Source organism: Rutidosis leptorrhynchoides, chromosome 5, assembly GCF_046630445.1.
Source record: "Rutidosis leptorrhynchoides isolate AG116_Rl617_1_P2 chromosome 5, CSIRO_AGI_Rlap_v1, whole genome shotgun sequence".
Taxonomy (NCBI): Eukaryota; Viridiplantae; Streptophyta; class Magnoliopsida; order Asterales; family Asteraceae; genus Rutidosis; species Rutidosis leptorrhynchoides.
This window is the reverse complement of record NC_092337.1, coordinates 385,373,349-385,388,105: the sequence shown is the minus strand read 5'-3', so window position 1 is coordinate 385,388,105 and position 14,757 is coordinate 385,373,349. Positions and strand designations below refer to the sequence as shown.

General features: G+C 32.5%; 1 protein-coding gene across 1 annotated transcript in view; it reads right to left on the bottom strand.

Annotated features, from left to right (window-relative positions):
• Positions 1 to 423: 423 nt before the first annotated feature.
• LOC139849793 (uncharacterized) overlaps positions 424 to 14,757 on the bottom strand; it is a 130,659-nt gene continuing 116,325 nt past the window's right edge. Inside the window, exons 5-7 of the mRNA XM_071839416.1 lie at positions 871 to 1,129; positions 588 to 775; positions 424 to 502 (exon numbers count right to left, since the gene is read on the bottom strand). Of these exons, the coding sequence (XP_071695517.1) occupies positions 424 to 502; positions 588 to 775; positions 871 to 1,129 (526 nt within the window). The remainder of the gene's footprint in view (positions 503 to 587; positions 776 to 870; positions 1,130 to 14,757) is intronic.

The following is a 14,757-nucleotide window of genomic DNA, read 5'->3' as shown; positions in this document are numbered from 1 at the left end:
GGGTATTAGGGGGAGGTGTCTTACACGACATACTTAGCTCTTGCGGGGTGGGCGGTATGGGTGACAAAGTCACACGGAGTCGGGGTTTCTCTGCCAGAATAAAACTTTTTTTTTTTTTTTTGGAAATTAAGTTGTAAAAAAATTTTAAACTTACAAACCTCATTATTATCATTTCCAGTAACAATCATATCATCAACATAGACCAAAAAAGCCAAGAAGATAGATCCAGACTCCTTAACAAATAAAGAGTAGTCACTCATACTTTGAACAGAACCATGTTCCTTTAGGGTCATAGATAATTTTTCATTCCATTGTCTGGGAGCTTGTTTTAATCCATAGAGGGATTTGACAAGTTTACACACCCTAGTTTATTTTTCAGAAAAATAGCCTTGGGGTAATTCCATATAAACATCTTCCACAAGATCACCATACAAGAAAAGCATTGTTGACATCAAGTTGATACAGTTTCCAGTCATTTTGAACAGCTAAAGTTAACAAGCATCTAACAGTAACCATTTTAACAAGTCACTTCATAATCTAGACCTTCCCTTTGACTATACCCTTTAGCAACTAGTCTAGCTTTATACCTGTCAATTTCACCTGTGGACCTATATTTAATTTTATATATACATTTGCATCCAACAGTTTTTCTTCTAACGGGTAAATCAGTAAGCACTAAAGTATTATTTTCAGGCAGAGCAGTCATTTCATCATTCATAGCATTGACCCAATTGGGATCTTTAATGGCCTGATCATATGTGGTAGGTTCAATGCTCTTGTTTAGATTAGACACAAAACAATAATTATCTTAACTAAATGTAGAGTAATTGACAACTTTTCTAGCCCATATTTGACTTTACCCTCAACAACATAATCACTAAGTTTCCTAGGAAACACATTTTGTCTATTAGACCTTCTAAGGATAGCAGGCTCATCATTTGAAGGGTCAGGATGATTTTCATTAGGACTGGAACTGGAGGTACCCTCAGGGAGGTCATTAAAATGACCATCATCCTCATTAGGGTTACTATGACTACCTCCACTCCCTGTAGAATCACAAGAAGTGTCTGTCATCACAGTAGGCCCTTCAGGATGAGCTCTCCCTTCATCATAGGGATTTTCAGAAACACTGGTATTTATTGGAACAGAAAATAAATCAAAGAAACTAAGCTGATCAGTTTGACCAGTGACAGAATCAGAGTAAGGCTTAGAATTTTTTGATTTTGAATTTTTAAAAGGAAAGATATTTTCAAAAAACTTGATGTTAGGACCCCGAAGTTGTATAGTGTTAATGTGAAATAAGCTTAAATGATGGTTCCTTAGATGAGGGCTATATAAGGAACCTAAGTATTCCTAATTAGATAGCCATTGCATTATAATTGAGTTCTAGAAGCTGTGGAATGTAATTCTTATTGATTCTCTCTCATACCGAGTCTCCTTTACACTTACCGAATCTCATTCTAACTTGTCTTTTCTTCTAATCTCAACATGATCTGACCTATCATTTGGTATCAGAGCTTTCAGGGAGTGATATTACATCACTAGATCGATCCAGAGATTGAAGATTACAGAATCTGAGCACTCTCGGTATATTGAATTAGATTCGGTATAATCGAATCTGATAATCTGACGTTTAGATTCTTGTGATAAGTTTAGCGAAGGTGTATTAGGTTGATTAGAAAGAGTTTCAATCATCATTACAGCTTTTTAACATCAATTATGAAGAATCAAGTTGATTTTTAGAGTTCGTGGCTAAAACTCTCAGTATTCATCATTTCCAACTTGATTCTGTAGTTTAGTAAAGGATTGAGGTTTCAGTTGTGATCGTGAGGTGTTTAATCACATTTCTGACGGTTTAATTTCATCAATTCTTCAAGTTTTGAAGATTTGATCTACATTCGGTATCGTAATTGTCATACCGAATCTGCTTCAAAGCTATTAATTCTCAATCAGCGTTGTAGATTGTGGTGTGTTTGTGATTCTATCACATTCGGTTTGGTCATACGCAGCTAATTGGTGTGATTTAAGAACGGATTCGTTTGAATTCTAAGTTTTCATACTTAGACTCGGTATTGTCAACTGCTACAGTTGACATTCGGTATCCTATACATTCGGTATCTTTGATATTTTGTGTGATACTAACTTGTTTCCTTGTGCATCAAGGTTATAGAATCTAATTCAAAGGAATTGAATTGTGTTTGAATTCAAATTCATACAGAATCTGACTACCGAGTCAGATACCGAATCAGAATCTCGGTATCACTTAATTCATTGGTTTTAAGTGTTCTCAGGCTAAAAATCTTGTGGTTACCGAATCTATACTGAATCTGGGTGTGTTCCTTGTATTTCTGATCAGTTTCTGATACAGAATCTGGTTTACCGAATCTGCTACAGTACAGAATCTGTACCGAATCTGCTACAGTATCGAATCAGATACCGAATCTAATATTTTTGTTAGATTGTTGTTGATGTGTACAGCTTGTAGTACGAAATACTATTATGTTTACTACGAAATACGACGAAATATGATACAATTTACACAAGTTATTTATTTATTTATAGAATGGATATACCTAAACCTTGCTACAACACTTATAGGCAGTGTACCTAATCGTAGAGTAGTGTAGTTTTTTTAGTAACTCCGGTTCGTTCCACTGGGAGACGGCTTATTGCGTATACTATATTTTTAAACAATTATATTTGTATATATATATATATATATATATATATATATATATATATATATATATATATATATATATATATATATATATATATATATATATATATATATATATATATATATATATATATATTAGTAATATAGTAGTATTATTATTATTATAAAAGGGGGGTTTTACCGTTTAATGACCGGTTTGTCGATTTTAAATAAAATGTAAAGATAAACGACGATAATATAAATGACAGAATTTAAATTGCGATAAAGTAAATTGAAGTAATTAAAATGACAGTAAAATAAAGGTACGATGAAATATGAAATAAAAGTATTATGCTTATTTAAACTTCCATAATCATGATGTTTGACGTTTGATTTTAATTAATTGTTACCCAGGTTAATTGTCCTTTGTCCTGATTTATTTGATACCTATCTGGTTTTTGTCCATAATAGTCCATCGATCATAATTATAAAATGCTCGTCAAATTAACCTTATTCCCAAAGTCAAATATTCCAACTAATTAGGGATTCGAACTGTAACAAGGTTTTAATACTTTGTTTAATGATTACACCAGGTTATCGAATGGTGTAATCCAAGGTTTTAATACTTTGTTAAAAATTACATCAATTATCCTTGTATGTAATCCACCCCTGTTTTAATGAGATATGAATATTAATTTACCCACTTGATCAGAATGAATAATCAATTACCTAACCCAAATAATTAATTAAATGATCGTAAAAGATGTCGTATAAACATAACTAAATAGGACATACATAATCCTTTTAATAATTATTAGATTAACTAATTTGAAAATAGGTTCGACAGGTTCCAATGAGTTATCGCTCAATTAGACAATACCCCCTATCTATTAATAGTCATAGTCCAATGTCCACAAGTGTCGGTCTTTTGTCCAAACCCAAATTATGGTACAAAATCCAATAACCCCTTCTTAATATTTAGTCTAAAATCACGATTACTTTAGCTCAAATAAGCATAATTATAACTTAGTTACGAGACATTAATTTAAAAAGGAAGAACATAGCTTACAGTGGTGATTAATCGCGTAGCGTTACCCGGACAGAGTTTCAACTTACAAAACCTTAAAACATTTCTTGCATTAACCCAATTATTATTAAACTTAATTTAAACTTAAAATTATAAATATAAATATATATGTTTTCTTACAGAGGAAAAAGAAAAGAGAGTGTATTGAGCTCGTCCGAATTCATGGCTATTTATAGCACTTGGCCAGATTCTGATGCCCATGCGATCGCATGGGGTTTCAGTTCAAATCTCATGCACTCGCATGGGTTTTATGCCTATTTCCCATGTGATCCCATGGCCGTCAGATCCAGCTCACATATTTTTTTGTTTTCTTGCTTGTCGACATATTATTATATATATAATATATATATATAATATATATATATATAATTTATATTAATTATATATATATTATATTATATTCTTGTACATAGTTGACTTGTAATTTTCGCTCCGTTGTCTCGTACATTTACGCCCGGTTTATGTCTCGGTTCCGGTTTCTCGAAAGTCTTTTCGTATGCTTTAATATCTTGTACTTTACGTTCCTCAACTTGTACTCTTGTAATTTTTAGACGTTTCTTATCAATAAATGGAACCACTTGGATTGTATCTTGTACATTTGAGATTTTTGGTCATTTGCATCTTCAAATAGTCGTTTTCTTCTTTTGTCTTCGCACTTATTTATTTAAACCATTACAACATAAAAATTGAACAATAGTAACTAAAAACTTTACATATTGGAAGGATATTGATACTAAATATATGTTCATTTGGAGCACTATCAAGTATCCCCACACTTGAACGTTGCTTGTCCTCAAGCAATACAGAACTTGAAATAAAATCACACTTCACTCGAATCACTTTTTTTATTCTCACACTTTATACATCAGTGATTTTAATACGGCAGTATACACAATGATAGTAAGGATGTGGTTTACAGTCCCACATGACTATGAAAATGTAGATCCTTTAAGAAAATTGGATCTTTATGAAAACATTTGATCTTTTGAAAATTCATTCTAGCTTTTACCCTAGATAAGTTTTCCGGAATAACCCTTCACCGGTGTTCGCAAATTGTTTTTGTGGGTTTTGTGGGTTTTAGATTTTAAAATTTTAGCTCAAAACTTATGGTTTTGTGTCACCCACTTGCTAACCTTGTATTAGGAAAGCAACACGTCCAGTATGCTTGTCCCGTATATTACCTTTCGATAAACTACCGTCCGGTTATAAATGAAAGCGTTGAACAAGCAGCTGTTAAGGCAATGTCTAATGACATGCAGATGTTCATGGCACAACCTGTCGGATGCAATTACTATCCTTTGTAGGAGAAATAGTAAAGATCACCCTATAATTTTTTGGTCTGGCACAAGGTCCCGTCTTCAACCATGCTATGCAACCACCGTTCTTACGGTTGACACCCGATTTGGTTCAGGTGACCTAAGGAATTCCAGGTGAATTCCTAGGATTTTACGTTCAATGGTAATAAACGCATTAAAAATAGGGTTTCAGAAAACAAATCGGTTTTATTTTTGATCAAAATATTTTCTCGTTCAAGCTCGAGTTTAGATATCATTGAATTCCATGAGTTTGTAATTCTCAATCTTTAAGGTCAATCTCAAGGATTGAGTAATATCAGGCTTAAAAGCTGATTTTTAATCTTTAAGGAGATTATTTTTTCTGAAGGTCTGATTCATTAGTCTTATCAAGCTAATTTGCACGGCGCCCTCCCCATTTTACGAGACAGATCCTCTCATGGTTTGGATAAGTCTGACCACATGGCGACCCTGTTTGATGCTGAGGTCCGTGGATTTCTTGCTGATTTTAGAGATGACTTTTCTAGATTTTTCGTCAACCTACAGCTGGTCTGGACGACAACTTCCTGACCTAAATCAAGAAGCGCGTGTCTTTTTCGGAATACCTTACTTCCTTTTAATGATGAAATTGATTCATCGTATAGATCCATCTTTCTTTCAAATATATTATAGTAAGCCGGGTAAAACTGATTAGTTTAGTCCAAAGCAAAAGTACCTGCAATAATCTGTACCAAATATGTGATATGTGTTTTAAAGAACTTGGTAAATTCTTCCCACACTTAGCTTTTATTTATTCTTTTCTTTGCCTTTTTATTCTCTTCTATTCCATTTTAAATGAATTCAAGCATTTTGGGTTGTTTCTCCATTTATGTTCTCTCCGAGTTAACAATAATTTTGGCATTAACACCTAGTTTTATCATTCATAAATATATATAAACATGATTTTGATTTCATTTTGTTGAAAATTTTTCAAATTTTCACAAAATTTGGCATATAAACCAAGTGTAAACCCGAGAGAATTTATAACCCTTCCTCACACTTGAGATCATGCAATGCCCTCATTTGCATGAAATCAGACTATAATTATAAATTCATGAGGGTGATTAGTGTAGAAAAGTGATTAAAAATACCGAGTTTGCAAACATATTGTTTTATATCACATTTGATATTTTACGTCTTGTCGTTAAAATTAGTAGCTTTTGCTGAACTTAATGCCAGTCTTTGAAAGTGCGTTGTTTTACCCTGTTTTGTACATAAAATAAAATATAAACATATATATATATATACATATTTTTATTATATATATATATATATATATATATATATATATATATATATATATATATATATATATATATATATTTTATATAAAACCTTTATTTATTAAAACAATTTAAATGAATAATTTTTTTAAATTTTGTTTCCTTTTACTTTAGGTAGTTTCGGTATGTTTACCTAGTCCGTCCCTCGACAAAATTTAAAATTTGTCGTTTTTAAAGCGATTGTTTTAAAAGCAAATATTTTTGAGTTTTTTAATTTTTTTTGGTATACTTTAGATCAATAAAATTAAAAATAATGATAACAAAATTTTTCGCCCTGCCCTCGGGTAAAGCAATTTCGATTCTATGATCTAGTCTTTAACTTACGACGAATTTTAGAAATCATTTTCTAAAATTAATGAAATAAAGTAAATTTTATTTTTAAATTCACAAAAAACTTAAATTTAAAAAGCGTATTAATTTCATACAAACCTACAAAACAAAATAAAATTCAGAATGGGGGAAGAAACTAGTTCTTTAGTGTCTGCTAGTGGAAAAGACCAATCGGATTCCATTCTCGGAACTACACGAGAACAGAACAACTAACTCTAGACAGCATTTTCTTTTTAGAACATTTGAATCTCCCCACAATTTGGTAGCTGTGGTGTCAAAATTGTGATTAACTTCATCGTCAATTTCTTTTGGACCATAATCAACTTGCATATCTATGACTTTTGCTTTAAGCCATTGGTCTGATTCCTGTGTAATATCCACAAATTCAACTAGTTTCGCCTTTTCTTTAGGCGATAGATTGGATACTAACCGGTTACATAACTTAGAGTTCCCCTTGGTTCTAGCATCGCGAATCCGTTTAATAAGTTTCTTCATTGAACTGTTAATAATGGGGTCATTTAATTTCGTATCAACAATGGGGTTCTTTGTTATCAGGTCATCATTAGGTGTTACTTCATCTTCCCCACACTTAGGCGTTTTATTATTGCTAAGCACTACCGTTAGAGTTGGTAAAACAACATGGTTCTTACCAATCGTTTTTGTTGGTTCAACGGTTTTGGTTGGTGAAGATTTAGACATTCGAATCATAAAGGTGACCAATTTTTCATCATTACTAAGTGTCATTCTACCCTCTCTTACATCAAATAACGCCCCGGTGGACGCTAAGAATGGTCGACCTAAAATTAGAGGAATGTTTGAGTCCTCTTCTATGTCAATGACAATAAATTCGACTAAAAAGGTTAAATTACCTACTTGAACGGGTAGGTTGTCAGCAATTCCAACTGGGTGCCTAACGGTTTGATCAAAGAGTCAAACACTCATTTCTGTTAGACTTAACTCACCTACTCCTAATCTCTTATATAATGAAAGAGTCATAACACTCACACCTAAATCTGCTAGTACATCATACATGACACAATCACTAAGTAGACAAGGAACAATAAATTCACCCGGATCACCTAACCTAGGTGGAGGTTTTGGTGGAACTGTCTTTACCGGATTTACTTCTACGGTTTTTGTTTCTTGCACTTTCTTATTCTTCTTCTTCTTTCCAGAGGTATCACAAACTTTATTACCTATCACTTGCTCATACTCAACTCCTTTTCTTAGAAACTAGATGGGTGGTCTGTAGAGTGCCACCACTGGCTTTACATACTCGGGTGGTGGTGGTGGTGTTGTAACTTCTTCATTGTTACTCACATCGAAAACCTTCCCATCTTCTGATGATGGTTTTTCAGAATTCGTTGATACCATATTAACATTCTCATTCCGAGGACTTACTTCAGTATCACTCGGTAGCTTTCCTTGTTCCCTCTCACTCATCATGCTAGCAAGAGTACCTACGTGTTTTTCTAGATTCAAAATGGAAGCTTGTTGAGTTCTAAATGACCGATCAAACCTCTCATTCATTTGGGTTTGAGATGTAATAAACTGTGTTTGAGATTCCATTAACCTTGCCATCATTTCTTCCAGATTTGGTTTTTGGGTTTGAGATATAATAAACTATGTTTGAGATTCCATTAACCTTGCCATCATTTCTTCCAGATTTGGTTTTTTTTCTTCGGTTTGTTATGGTGGTTTATACAAGCTAGGTCTTCGTTGATTGAAAGTGTTATTTTGAGTTGGTTGGTTATTCGGACCTTGTTGGTTATACGAGTTATTGTTGGGTCCATTTGGATTGTAAAGAATGTTTTGATTTCGATTAAAGTTTGGCCTTGGCGGTTGATAATTATTTCCCGACCTTTGGTTCATGTAGGAAACATTCTCACGTTGTTCCATCGTTTGCTCAATGTGACAATCTTTCATTAAGTGTGGTCCACCGCATTGCTCATAACTGATTCGTATTGCGTGAATATCTTTAGTCATCTTTTCCATTCATTTTTCAAAGGCATCTATTTTTACGGAAACAGAATCAAAGTCATGGCTAGAATCGGCTCTAGCCGCTTTAGATGAACGAAAGATATCTTTTTCCTGATGCCACTCATGTGAGTGGGAGGCTGTGTTATCAATGATTTTGTGAGCTTCGGTAGCGGTTTTCTTCATAATGGAACCACCAGCTGATGTGTCAATGTCTTTTCGTGTAGCAACGTCGACACCTTGGTAGAATATTTGTACTATTTGATAAGTATCTAAACCGTGCTGAGGACATCCTATCAACAACTTTCCGAATCTTGTCCACGCATCATATAATGTTTCATTTGGCTTTTGCGCGAACGTAACAATTTCTCCTTGAAGTCTCACTGTTTTAGATGCCGGAAAGAAACTTTTAAGAAATTTCTCAACTAAAACATCCCATGTATCAATCGCCCCTTCAGGTAACGATTCTAACCAATCTTTGGCTTCTCCCTTTAAAGTCCAGGGAAACAACATGAGATAGATCTGTTCATCCTCAACTTCTCTAATTTTAAATAGAGTACAGATCCTATTAAAGGTTCGAAGATGTTCGTTTGGATCTTCTTTTGGCGTACCACTATATTGGCATTGATTAGTTACCATGTGTAGGATTTGTCCTTTGATTTCATAATCTGGCGCATTAATGTCTGGTTTAATAATGGCGTGTCCTTGGCCCGTGCGTGTGGCTCTCATTCGATCTTCCATACTTAGAGGTTCCGTTATTTCCATATTTGAAATTGTTGAATACGAATCACTAGAAGATTCTGATTTAACGGTTTGTGGTTCAGGAGGAATGATTATTGGTTCATGATCTTGGAATTGTCCTTGAATATCCTCCGGGTTCTTAATTGTGAAGTCGGGTTCAAAAAATGGATTATCGGAAATTTTAGTTGGAGTACTTGTTCGAGTAGATGATGATTCTAAAGAAAAATCAACGGAGACAATATTGGCTAGATGTCTTGATCGAGTTACAGGAGGTGAACGTATGAAAGGTGGTGAACGTTTTGCTCGGTGCATTCACTGAATATCCTATTAGTTATAAAAATAAAAATTATATAAGTTATCAAATTAATAGACTTTTCTGATTTTGCCCACGTTTCGAATAGCCAATAGATGCAGCAGGTAGCCAGGACCCTTTAAATCGGAAGCCCACAACTCGCTACTAACAAATCCAACTATTACTACGAATCAGAAAATTTTGGATGTCTATCAATTTAACCGTTTAAAATAATTTTTCGTCGAAATTTTGAAGAAGATAAAAATCTATGTTCTAAAAACTAGAGCTTAGAGATGAGAATGAAAAAGAGTGCGTCGAAAAAACGTCGAAAAATAAAAATCAAAAAATAAAAATAAGAAAGAAAAACGTCGAAACTTAAAAGTCTAAAAACTAAATCTAAAAAGTTGCACCTAAAGGTATTAAAGCTTAAAAGGAAATCTATATCCAAAACGGCAATAACTTAAAACGCACTAAAATATATAAACGGCGTCGCAAAATTCTAAAGCGCCTAAATCTTAATTTTAAAGAAAAAGCACTTAAGGAATTTTACGGTAAAGCCTAAAAATCTAGAAATATAAAATAACTACGGCAAAATACTAAGTTTAAAACTAATTACGAACGATAAAAATATAAATTACGAATTAAACGATTAAAATATATAATTTATAAAAAAACAAAAATTGATAAAATTACTTATTTTTATAAAAATATTATTTTTATATTATTATTTTATTAAAGTATTAATCTTATAATTAATAAAACTAAATTAAACTTAAAAATACAGATTAATTTAAAACTAAACTAAATATTAAAAAACTAAACCCTAATTACTAATTAATTAATAGTAATAATAATAATTAAACGTAACCCTAATTGTACGTCTGAGGTAACAGACCTGTCACCTCAGCTCATGCGATCGCATGAGTTGAGGGTTATTTTCCCATGCGGTCGCATGGTATATGGATCCAGGCCACTTCTTGGGCTGCTACAATAACCAGCCCGTTTACTTATTTTTTTTTTAGTTTTACAAAATTAATATATAGGTTATATTTAAAATTATATTTTTAAAAATACTTTTATACTTTAAATAAATAAAAAAATATAGACTTTTTAATTTAAACACTTAAATAGATAAATATACTTTTTTTTTATTTTAAAACTTATATAAAATTATATTTTTACAAAAATAGCTTAAAAACTAATATATATATATATATATATATATATATATATATATATATATTTTAGAATATAGCGTAAAAATATAGCGTTTCGCCGGGTCCCCGGCAGCGGCGCCAAAAACTTGATGTGTGCATCGTGTAGTACGAAATACTATTATGTTTACTACGAAATACGACGAAATATGATACAATTTACACAAGTTATTTATTTATTTATAGAATGGATATACCTAAACCTTGCTACAACACTTATAGGCAGTGTACCTAATTGTAGAGTAGTGTAGTTTTTTTAGTAACTCCGGTTTGTTCCACAGGGAGACGGCTTATTGCGTACACTATATTTTTAAATAATTATATTTGTATAAATATATATATATATATATATATATATATATATATATATATATATATATATTAGTAATATAGTAGTATTATTATTATTATAAAAGGGGGGTTTTACCGTTTAATGACCGATTTATCGATTTTAAATAAAATGTAAAGATAAATGACGATAATATAAATGACAGAATTTAAATTGTGATAAAGTAAATTGAAGTAATTAAAATGACAGTAAATAAAGGTACGATGAAATATGAAATAAAAGTATTATGCTTATTTAAACTTCCGTAATCATGATGTTTGACGTTTTGATTTTAATTAATTGTTACCCAGGTTAATTGTCCTTTGTCCTGGTTTATTTGATACCTATCTGGTTTTTGTCCATAATAGTCCATCGCTCATAATTATAAAATGCTCGTCAAATTAACCTTATTCCCAAAGTCAAATATTCTAACTAATTAGGGATTCGAACTGTAACAAGGTTTTAATACTTTGTTTAATGATTACACCAGGTTATCGACTGCGTGTAATCCAAGGTTTTAATACTTTGGTAATAATTACACCAATTATCCTTGTATGTAATCCACCCATGTTTTAATGAGATATGAATATTAATTTACCCACTTGATCAGAATGAATAATCAATTACCCAACCCAAATAATTAATTAAATGATCGTAAAAGATGTCGTATAAACGTCACTAAATAGGACATACATAATCATTTTAATAATTATTAGATTAACTAATTTGAAAATAGGTTCGACAGGTTCAATGAGTTGTCGCTCAATTAGACAATACCCCCTATCTATTAATAGTCATAGTCCAATGTCCACAAGTGTCGATCTTTTGTCCAAACCCAAATTATGGTACAAAATTCAATAACCCCTTCTTAATATTTAGTCTAACATCACAATTACTTCAGCTCAAATAAGCATAATAATAACTTAGTTACGAGACATTAATTTAAAAAGGAAGAACATAGCTTACAGTGGTGAGTAATCGCGTAGCGTTACCCGGACAGAGTTTCAACTTACAAAACCTTAAAACATTTCTTGCATTAACCCAATTATTATTAAACATAATTTAAACTTAAATTATAAATATAAATATATATGTTTTCTTACAGAGGAAAAAGAAAAGAGAGTGTATTGAGCTCGTCCGAATTCGTGGATATTTATAGCACTTGGCCAGATTCTGATGCCCATGCGATCGCATGGGGTTTCAGTGCAAATCTCATGCACTCGCATGGGCTCATGCACTCGCATAGGTTTTATGCCTATTTCCTATGCGATCGCATGGCCGTCAGATCCAGCTCACATATTTTTTTGTTTTCTTGCTTGTCGACATATTATTATATATATATATATAATATATATATAATTTATATTAATTATATATATATTATATTATATTCTTGTGCATAGTTGACTTGTAATTTTCACTCCGTTGTCTTGTACATTTACGCCCGGTTTATGTCTCGGTTTCGGTTTCTCGAACGTCTTTTTGTATGCTTTAATATCTTGTACTTTACGTTCCTCAACTTGTACTCTTGTAATTTTTAGATGTTTCTTATCAATAAATGGAACCATTTGGATTGTATCTTGTACATTTGAGCTTTTTGGTCATTTGCGTCTTCAAATAGTCGTTTTTTCTTTTGTCTTCGCACTTATTTATTTAAACCATTACAAAATAAAAATAGAACAATAGTAACTAAAAACTTTACATATTGGAAGGATATTGATACTAAATATATGTTCATTTGGAGCACTATCAGTTGTGATTTTTCATCCTAGATTTGTGTAATACCGAATCTTTACCGAATCTACCTCATTTTTAAGATGTCTACTCAAGATACTTTGATCATTGGATTAGATTCCCGTCCTCCAGTGTTGTTTGATGGCAAGTACTCTCAGTGGATTCACCGAATCACTCAGTACATAGACTATAAGGGGGAAAAAGCAAAGTACATATGGGCTTCTCTGAGAGATGGTCCAGTTGTAGATTATCATCCGGATACTGGTATGCCAATTCCAGTCTATAAACTTTCTGGTGATAAACGTGAGAGAGCTCAGGGTGACATAGAGGCAAAGAACATTGTTATGCAAGCTATCACGTATGAGTTGTTTGAAAATGTTGATAGTAACACCACTGCAAAAGATATATGGGATGAGATCAAACGACAGCAAGAAGGTTATGACATGTTAGATGTTACTAAACTGAATAAGGCTATGAGATTTTATGAAGATTTCAAGCAGGAACCTGATGAACCACTTAAGAATACCTACCGTCGTTTCAATGGTGTTCTCAATGAGTTGAAAAGGTGCAAGATTATAAAAGTAAATGCTAAAGTCAACATGAAATTTCTCAAAAAGCTCAATGTTGATTGGCTTCCTTATGGAACCATTGTTCAATCTACCAAAGAGATTGATAAGTTGACTATTCATGAGCTTGTTGGAGTTCTTATGCATTACCAACCTGAAGTGTCTAAACTTCAAGAAGGAAGGAAAGAGTCATCTCCAAGTGATCCTCTTGCTCTCATTGCCAAAAAGAAGAGCAAATCATTTACGACTTTCAAAAGTTTGTCCAAGAAAGTGCTTGTTGAAGAATTAACTGATTCTGAAGAGTTGAATCTTTCTGATGTTGATGATTCTCACCTTGAATTAGTCAAAATGGAAGCCATGTTCACAAAAGCCTTGAACAAACACAAGTTCAAAGGCAAATCAAGCAATCAACGCAAGAACTCATCGTCTTCCTCGTACTACAAGAAAGCTGATCACTCAAAACAACAATAACGTGCTGATGATTCCAAGAAGGATGAATCAATCTGTTTCAATTGTGTTAAAGCTGGTCATTACTCTCGTGAGTGCAAGATGCCTAAGAAGAAGGATGCAGCTTACTAGAAGAAGAAAATATTGATGGCTAAGATTGTAGAAACTGGGAGAGAGCTAAAACCGGTTGATGATACTTGGTTTAACTGGATTGATGATTCAGATTCAGAGGTGGAACATGCAAATGTTTGCAAGGTGACTAAGCTTATCAAAGCTAAGGAAGCAATGGAGAATTCTGACTCAGCATCTGATGATGATGAGGTACAATCATCTGAAATTCCACCTGATTTTATAAAAGTGTAAAATGACATGATGAAGAATTTGGTCTCAATGTCAAAAGAAGTCAAAGGTTTAAAATCTGAAAACAAGGTTTTAAAAGATAAAATCAAACTTTCTGAGACCAAACCATGTTCATCTAAATTACAATCAAAATTGCAAAGATCAACTGTCTAACTCAGCTCCACGGAAACTGAGTTGGAAGATCTTAAAAAATCAATTCATCCGATTAAGGTCGAAAGGACAGATTATCGTCTAAAATCGGAACGACTTGCAGAAAAAGTTCAATTTTTAGAAAAAGATCTTTTAGATTTGAATACCCAACATGAACCCTCACTTTCAAAGCTAAACAAGAAAATTATTCAATTAGAAAACACCATAATTGAAAAGAACTCTGAAATTTCTTCATTGTCAAAAGAGTCTTTTCAAATA